We start from the raw sequence: 9,279 nt of genomic DNA on the forward strand, positions 1-9,279 counted from the left end.
AATGATCTAAAGTGAAAATAATCCTTATGCGACAGTGGTAGTGTCCCTACCTCGGAACCAAAAGCCCAGGTTCAAGTCCCACTGCTCCAGAAGTGCGTAATAGCACCAATGAATCATCATTGCTCAAGCAGAAAGTACGTATAAATTAAAGCTACTGGTTGCAACTGTTTGGCTTTTCATCAAATAACATTATGTTTAAAAAACAATTGTACGCATTAACAGCTTGAGTCAGATTTCGAGTCTTGAGCAATGCAAAGATCCAGCCTTCTCTCGACAGGGTGAGGGTTGTAAAACTGAGACAGTAGATCCACAGGTGTTTTTGTTTTGACAATGGTCGGAAAAACATAATTGTTACAGGATTATGAAATTCAAGGATACTGGGATATTTTAGTGTTATCAATGTCATCTACAAGAGGACAGAGTTTGGTTGGTTGTGGGAAGGGTGCTTAATATCCATTGACCTACTTAATAATTCCTTCTTTGTAGCCTGACTTGAGTTTCAAATTATTATATCTAAGATGATAGGAGTGCAATTTTCTTTTTGAAACAGTGTACAGTAAGATACAGATTGTGTTTGTGTGCGTAGAGTACCTGATCCATTTGAAAAAAAGTGCAGGATGGATCGAACAAACGTTCTATTCAACACAAGTCTGCCATGTTACATTTTATCGGATGGTAAAAAGAAACATTTTGCTATGTTTTGTTTTAGATTTCTGGTTCAATTCAATCAAGATAAAGTCTGTGTGAAGTTCATTCAGGGAGCACAGAAAAATGGCAACCTCCCTACATGCAAGAGGAAAAATAATCGTCTCCTGGAAGTCACAGTTCCTTAATTGCTGCAATTCTGCGACAATTACTAACTGCACATATGGTTATATATTCTCTGTTAAGTTTTCCTTTTCTCCTGAAGCTGTGACTGGTCAATAGCAGTTGTAAATTAATAGTGTTTTCAAATTATTTTCTAATACGAAAATTGGTTCTTAAAATGATCAAGGGAAAAAGAAACGCCAATGATTTCCTTTCGCAAATATCAGGGTGGTAGTTCCCTGTCATTGAGTGTTCAAGATATTCGATTATGGCATTGATTCAATCATTTGAGTTAGTGGTTTAGCCCTGGGCCAGATGTACACCACTGCTGGTCGAACTCTCTCTGCCAATAATCATTAACCAAATAGCCACTTGCACAATGCATCACAAACTTGAGTTTCTAAACCTGTGAAATTCCCCATGCATGAGTCAGCACCTTCAGGAGAAATTGGGGGCAGGATGATTATCTGAGAAATCTGAGAGTGGGAAAGAATTACGGGATTTTATTAAGTGTGAAATCGGACCTGAGCTGGATGTCTCAGTGTGTGAAACATTGTGGTCTCGGCTTTCTGCAAGGCAGAAGCTAACACTAGATGGAGGAGCAAACAGATTTTAAAAAAACAAATTGAGCAAAGTGTGATGCTGTGGGTGATGTATTAATATGTTGTACCTTTGCATTTTAGAATCTATCACTTGGTTACGGGGATCAACTTTTGAGGTTAAACTTTTGCTGAACTGTGTACAGGAATACGGCTAATTTAGAAAAGAACTTATGTATTGTACAACCAAAACAAAAAAAAACAATTCTAAAGCATTTTGTAAAGGCTATTTATGTTGAATTTCTGGGAGAGGTCCTTGGTACAGATAGCCTGTGTTGAAAGCTGTAATGCAGCTGCCAGGCCAATATAACTCTTGCTAAGTCACTTGCAGTTTATAGAATCTACACTACTCATTTCTAAAAATAGTAACACAATGAATTGCAGTTCAATGGTTTTTCACTAAGAAATGTTTGCGAAAATGAGATGTAAATAGATTGAAGTTGGTATTGTGATCATAGGCTGATGTTTCATAGTGATGTAATGTTGTAATCGTGTTTTTATATTTAATATCTCTTTCAAGCTCCTGCCTGGAGAATTTGCGTATTAGACAGCAGTCAAAATCAGAGTTAACATAACTGATTTTCTTAATCTTTTATAAATCTGTTGAATTTATTTGTCTGTGGTGTTTTGAGTATCAATTAGTGACCTGATCTCTCAGCTCCTGTGCCCTCTGATGAAGGGTAATGATATGTTACCATTTATTGAATTTACGTTCTGAGTAATTCCATGTATATGTAAAGCTAAAATGAATGATGGGGATCGATACGCAGTTACATATACAGAAAACATCATGAAAATATTCAATGTCCGTAATCACCTTTTTAAAAATTGATTTCCCTGCCACACTCCCCTGAAAGAGGAGCCGATAGCTTGTGTAAGTTTACATTTCAATACGATTGTCTTTTTTGTGCACATTTACTAATTCATTGCTATTGATTGTCTCATGAGTTTGGTACTAGTGTCATTGAAAGGCAATTCAGAACATCATTAATGCTAGATACTTGAAATTTTTCAATCTCTGTCCCAACTCGGTTACAAGGGCTTTCTTTTCATTCTATAATCGGCAGGTCATTTGAAAGAAAAATCAGCAAGTTTTATACCTCTAACTTTTCTTGACTGCAGGTTCAGTAGATACATGTTTAGAGCTTCAAATGCAGTGTCAACCAAGTTCTTATTGATATCTGTTCCACATGATAGTGATATAAAGATTCACTGCAGCTGTATTAGCCATAAAATCCACAATTTTTTAGTATAAGGTACTGTAATTTAACAGTTTAGAACTGATATGCACTCACTCCAACCAACTTCAGTCATTGCTAATGTATCACTGTCCATGGATGAGATTTACTAGCACAGAATGTGCATATCCTACTAAAACCAAAAGCAACTCCAATGTAAGTTTCCATTGTGTCTTCCAAAGTTCAGCTATTAATTGCAATGAATTCCTCTTTCTTAACCACAGTAAAAATATTTGGGTCAATCCTGCGGGACTTACTGTAGAAATACTGTGCCGTCCCTTACATGGAGTGACTATGAAGCTCTATCTAAAAAGCTTCTGTGAGAACAGCTTTTTATCCAGGAGTCAGGAAAACTCGTACTGCTTTTCATGTTATGTTTCATGCTCATGAGGAAGTTATAAGCCATGAGAATGCTTGGCTAAATCTTGGGTTTTACCAGATGCGTATTCTAGCTCCAACATCCTTGAAAGGTGCATCAGAGAGCGCAAGTTAGTGAGATCTCTATTGTTACCAGTTTTTAATGTCTTTGGATTGTTTAGTGAGGAACGGTCATATATGGTGAACTGAAAGATCTGACGTTTTTCAAAGTATTAACCAAGAAGTTAGACTGCAGAGTTCCTGATTTGGTGCACAATATGGTCTCCAAGCCTTACAATGTGCCAGGCATTGTATCTAATGACAATCTGAAAATTATAAAGGACATACTGATCCTCATAGTGAGTATTCCTTTCTAGTGGAGTCCTTTGCATGAGAGCCTGAATTAATCAGCTGCTGATGGGTAAGTTTGATAAGTACCACTGAACTTTGACTTGCGGAGCATCAAGGTGGTTAAAATAATGCAAATATCCAAGCTAGGTCTTTCACTATATTGAAGTAAGATTTCATGCATAACCAGTGAGCTAGCAGCAGAGGATAAAAACAGAAAAGCTGCTGCTGCATAATTACAGAAGTGTACTTAGTTCATTAATGTGCTTCAGTGAGATAAACCGGCCACGAATCTTCAGTCTGGTCAGTATTTGATTACACAATACTTTTGACTTTTCAAATTATTTCAGAGGTATTGAATATTATTAAATTGTACAAATAATGGTTAGAATAAGGCAGTCCAAGATTATCTTGTCATAGAAACATATTTGATGATTGCCACATTCCAGGACAAACAAAAAAAAGTTGAAAACGTTGAATTTTGAAATCAGTTGACAGAAGAATTAATTGAAAGGCTGACCAATTGCTGTCAGGAAGATAGTGACAAAACACAGATTTTTTTTTAACAATGCATGTTTCTCCCTGCCATGCTTTCCTGAAGAATATCTGCAACCTGTTATCCATCACGTGAGAGTGACATTTGAGCTGTTTGACACCTGTAGGTACCTAGGCAAGAGTGATTACAACATAATACTTCACGTTAGAGGGTGAGAAATTCTTTCATCTTAAATATCTTTAGCTTCAATAATATCAATTACAAGAGTACACAGACAGTGACCTGTAAATAAGTTTTGTCTTGCTACAAGAGTACAGGTCAGTAATGAGACAAGACTTAGAACATGGCTGTACGTTTTGGTCTCCTCTTGCATTGAAAGCATTTCCAAGAACATCCACAAGATTGATTCCTGGGATGAGGAACTGCCTTACGAGGAAAGTTTGATCAAGTTGAGCATAAACTCTAATAAGAATGAAAAGTCATCTTATTGAAATATGTACGATTCTAGCAGGATACTGGCAAAATGAAAATCAATCCGGATAAGTGTGAGGTGGTGCAGAACAAACTAGGTAGGGCACGGGAAGCACCAAGGATCAGAGGGACCTTGGTGTGTATGTCCATTAGTCCCTTAAGGTAGTGGGACAGGTGCATATAATGGTTAAGGAGGCACATGATATACTTTATTAGCTGAGGTATACAGTTTAAGAGCAGGGAAGTTATGCTGTAACTGTATTTTTAAAAAAAGAGAGTTGGTTAGGGTACAACTAGAGCATTGTATGTAGTTCTGGAATCCACATAGGGGTATGATTGCAATGAAAAAGGTGAAGAGGACATTTACCAGAATGTTACCTGCACTGGATCATTTTTGTTATGGAGAGATTGGATACATCAGGGTTGTGTGCCTCGAGACTGAGTGGAAACCTGATTAAGATGTATAAAATTTGGAGGGGCATAGGCAGGAAAAAAATCCTTTCCTTTTGGTGGAGGGATCAATGACCGGGGCATAAAAATGGGGGGGGGGGGGGGGGGATCTTTTCACTCAGAGTTTGGCATTCACATCCTGTAAAAAGGTGGTAGACGCAGAAACCCTCATAACATTTAATAAGCATTCAGAGGTACATTTACATTGCCAATGCATACAAGCGACTAACTAAGTGCTGGAAAATGGGATTAGATTAGTTAGGTTGCTTTTTTCGATTGGTGCAGACTCGATGGGCCAAAGGGCCTTTTTCTGTGCTGTAGACCTCTGTGACTCTAGGATAAACATTGAGAGTCTCATACAGCCACTCCAACTTTTCACACGTGGTACACTGTGCCTGTGCAGACTGCAGCATTGACTTCTGATTCTGGAAGTTACTGATGCATATGGACCTCAAGTTTGCACAGAAGAAAAACAAAATTAGAAGGAATGCTACTCTCAAGCTATCATTAGCTTTTACTTCATTCTAGGATTAAGACTTTCCAGGACTTTGTTATTGAATCCATTAAAGGCTGATCTGGATAATTATGGTCTACAACGGAGTTAATAACTAGGGAAATAGGCAGGAGAGTGGAGTTAAAACTACAATTGGATTAGTCATGATCTTACAGAATATTAGAGCAGGATCAAAAGGAGGAATAGTCTACAACAGCTGTAATATCTACTGTTTGGTGAGCAACCAATAATAATATACTGCACCAGGACATTAGGAGGGGCATGAGAGTGAGGAAGGCTAATTTATCCCCTCTGTATCAGATTGAGCATTTCATCAGACGTAATTAAATTTGAGAGCATGCTGACTGAGAACCATAGGATAAAACCCACATTCTTTTCTCAGAGAGCACTGACACCAACTCTTAAGTTAGAACTGGGTATGTAGTGATTTTGAACCTGGGACCATTTGGGAAATGACACTGTAAACATGCTACTACTTTCAAAAAGATGGAAATGTGCAGTATACTAGCACAAATATAATGTTTGTGAACGAAGGTCAAATGTCTGAAAATTTGTTGGCAGATTATTAAAATTTCCCCTCACTCCAGATGTTTGATATCATAATTGGCCAACTGTGGCTTGTAAAAAAAAATCTCCCTGACTGTGGATCTGATTGTTAAGCTGTCTCAGGGGACAGTTAAGATAAATTGCTGATTTAAAAATTATAAATAACTGCAGCTTTTGTTAGTCCCAATTTATTGCATTCCCACAATCCAATTTGCTGGGAAAATCATTCCCTTTCAAGAAGACCCTGTACAGTGTTAGTTGACTGTTGGAGTTCAGCCATGATTGCCAGTGTCATTGGTTTAGCATTTTAAAAATGTTCATGTTAAAGAAACATTCCTTTATAAATGGGGTCCTGACACTAAAATGCCTTGATGCCATTTTGTATACAGACTTGTCAGTTGAGTGTAGAAATATCCTTATGACAACTGTAAACATAAACCAAACCACAGCAATGGAAGGTGATTTATCAGCTTATAGACTATCAGACAGTGTTTAATGCAGACATACTGACTGATCACTCAATACTGTTTTTCAGCCATTTCAGTTCTCATTTAAATTGGACAAAAATTGAAAGATGATCATAGAAAGCTATTCAAGATTTTGAAGGTCACAATGATTAAAAAAAAAATTGTTTAGAAATTAAATGTAGATCTTTCAAACAGATCATGGAGGACTTATTGCAAGAGGTTGTTATTCAGAAGTTGATTATTTCCTATGCCCTTTAAGTATAATTCTGTAAGTTATTTTAGTATTAATGTTCAAGAATTGATTGGATGCCTCACTGATTAAAATAATTACATTATATCTCACCTGTTTAAAGCAGATAGGAAAGTTTGGCATTTATGATATTACAGATTTTACCAATCTGGTGAGTCAGGTGATGACAGCAGGATACCACAAAGAAGTTGCAATATAGCGGTAGGCTAAATTCCTATTGCTGCTACACAGCCCTTCACGAGCTATTAAGAAGATAATATTTTTAGAAACGTGGGAAGTAGGTGCAGGAATAGGCCATTCAATCCTTTGAGTCTGCATTTCCATTCAATATGGCTGATCTTGAAATATAATATCCTACTCCTACTTTCTCTTATACCCCTTGATCCCTTTAGCCACAAGGACCACATCGAGCTCCCTCGTGAATATATCTAACCCCAACTGGTCTGACATCTTCCTGTGGTAGGGAATGCTACAGGTTCACTACTCTAAGTGAAGAAATTCTTCCTCATCTCAGTCTTCAATGGCTTACCCTTATTCTTATAACCCATCCAGAACTATCCAAGGTATAGTTCTGAATTTGTGTTTGTGAGCGAGGTGGTGCCTGAGATTTGTGCTGTTCCATCTATTTCAAGCTCTTCGTTGTTAGGGATCTATTCATCAGCCATCCTTGATGCATGTAAACCCAATGGAATTTTACCGGGTGACCGCGGTATATAGCTTGAATGGATAGGAAATGTTCAGCAAATATTTCATTTTTAGCCATCAAACATTTGAGTTCTAACAAGAGATTTTGGTTCTGAACCCTGGCTGGCAACCATTTATGTTTAGATTCCGCCATCATTCAAAAATTCCGGGCTGTGAGATAAAAGGGAAAAAGGCTAAGCTGTCCCCACCTCGGCAGTTGACCGGTGCAAGGTGACAATATTATTTCGGGAAGTAGTTTTTGATTTCAAAGAATAATGATTATTGGAACATTTACCAGAATGACATGCAAAGGAAACCAAGCAAACACAAACAAAACATTTGGGGAATTCAAATGGAGCACGAACTGCGATATAAAGTGTGTGTGATTTATACACACATTAATATTGTTGGATTTTTGAATTTGAACTAATGACTTACAGATTGTCTGTGTCTGAAGAGGTTTAATGATGAGCTTTAAGCATTTCAGTAGCTATGGTGATTTCTTTTACACTGAAAAACTTCCCGGAATGTAAGAGTTTTTGTTTCCATTGTTCCTTTTTAAACTCTCTCCAATGTACCGCATTAAGCTTTCAGGTGGAAGATTCTGTTATGTTTGGAGCAGGGGAGGAAGATAATTTTCTTTGAAATTTGTTTCACCAGGATCTTGGCTGAAGTTGGATAAGTAAAGCTGTCTGTAGCTATATCCTGTCTAAATATGCTCTAACTCAGCACTTCTGTCTTCAGTATCCACTGACATCTCTCAACCTGTCATTGTCCAGTAGAGGAGCATCTCATACAGACAAGCAATTGATCAAAGACAAAAACAAACTGAACTTAACTTAAAGGGGAACAGAAACAAAGCTAACAGAAGCTGAACATTACCCTCTCAGATTTAGATATTATGATCCAAAATGTAACTTTCAATGACTGTCTTGCACCCAGTTGTCTTCTGTTGGAAGTGGGTGCCAGTGAACTCCTGTCTGGCTCATAGCAACCAATGCAGCTGAGCTCTTTCCTGGACAATGGCAGCTACCTCCTCCCTACTAGCCTCATTCACCTCTTTAGAAGACTGCACCCATTCTCCCAATTCCTCAGCATCCACCCAACCTGAACAGATTTTGAGACATTTTCAAGCAGCATTTGCACCTAGAGAAGGGGAAAGTAATGGTTTACAATGCAGATCACAATGGACATGGTCATTGCTGGGCAATAACTAGTTGGCAGGTACCCCTCCAGAGCCTAACTGACCCTTATTACCTCATATTACCCCGACAACGAATTTTTACCCAGCTCAAACATTTGTACGTGCTATGGGTTAGTGAATGGGAAAACATTCAGTTTGAGTATGTTGTAGGTTTCAAATGTTATCATTATCCAGGAAAACACAAAGCAAATGGAGCAAAAACCAAAAGAGTGCAGCAAACAAAGCATACAAGTAGGGTTAGTTGAAATTTAAAATGTTTACACTATCATATTACAAACCTTGAACAGTGTTTCCAACAGGAAAATACCTGATCTCAGCCTCTGGACTTTCTTGGAATACTCTTAAATCCCATATTTTCAAAAAACAACAATCAAATACAAATTGCAGACCAAAACAGTTAAAGATAAAATGCAGGGAGAAAAGGAAACATCAAATCAAAACATAGTTAGTTAAAGGACTTTTAAATTGCAATGTTAATCAAAATACAGACCTTAAACATTAAATGGTTTGGTGGGTTTATGTCTCTTTAGGAGGTCCTGGATTTTCTCAGGTGGTAGCAATTAACTTTTCCAAGCTTTTCTGTAAAGCTTTTTCACTCAGCTTCTGGGCTTTGAGGTGGCGGGGAAAACTGACTAAAATGATGAGAAAAAAGGATACGCCTGAAAATTAAAAGCAGGGGTGAGTGTGGCTGAAGATGTATTTATTGCACATTTAAAACATGATTCCTTGTTTTGATTTATCGTGAAGTGCTTTGAAACACTTTTAAGTGGGCAGAAACGTATGATTTCTGGTGGCCAAATAGTCATTGATGCAGCATTGACTTCAGTTTCACATGGGAATCCTGCAGA

General features: G+C 37.6%; 1 protein-coding gene across 3 annotated transcripts in view; it reads left to right on the forward strand.

Annotated features, from left to right (window-relative positions):
• The window catches only part of myo1b (myosin IB), a 267,061-nt gene extending 265,043 nt beyond the window's left edge, over window positions 1–2,018 (forward strand). For all 3 annotated transcript variants that reach the window (XM_060827383.1, XM_060827384.1, XM_060827385.1), the window contains one exon: window positions 710–2,018. In XM_060827383.1, coding sequence (XP_060683366.1) covers window positions 710–833 — 124 coding nt within the window. In that variant the 3' untranslated portion in view covers window positions 834–2,018. The remainder of the gene's footprint in view (window positions 1–709) is intronic.
• Window positions 2,019–9,279: the final 7,261 nt, after the last annotated feature.

Source organism: Hemiscyllium ocellatum, chromosome 7 (genome assembly GCF_020745735.1).
Source record: "Hemiscyllium ocellatum isolate sHemOce1 chromosome 7, sHemOce1.pat.X.cur, whole genome shotgun sequence".
Classification (NCBI taxonomy): Eukaryota; Metazoa; Chordata; class Chondrichthyes; order Orectolobiformes; family Hemiscylliidae; genus Hemiscyllium; species Hemiscyllium ocellatum.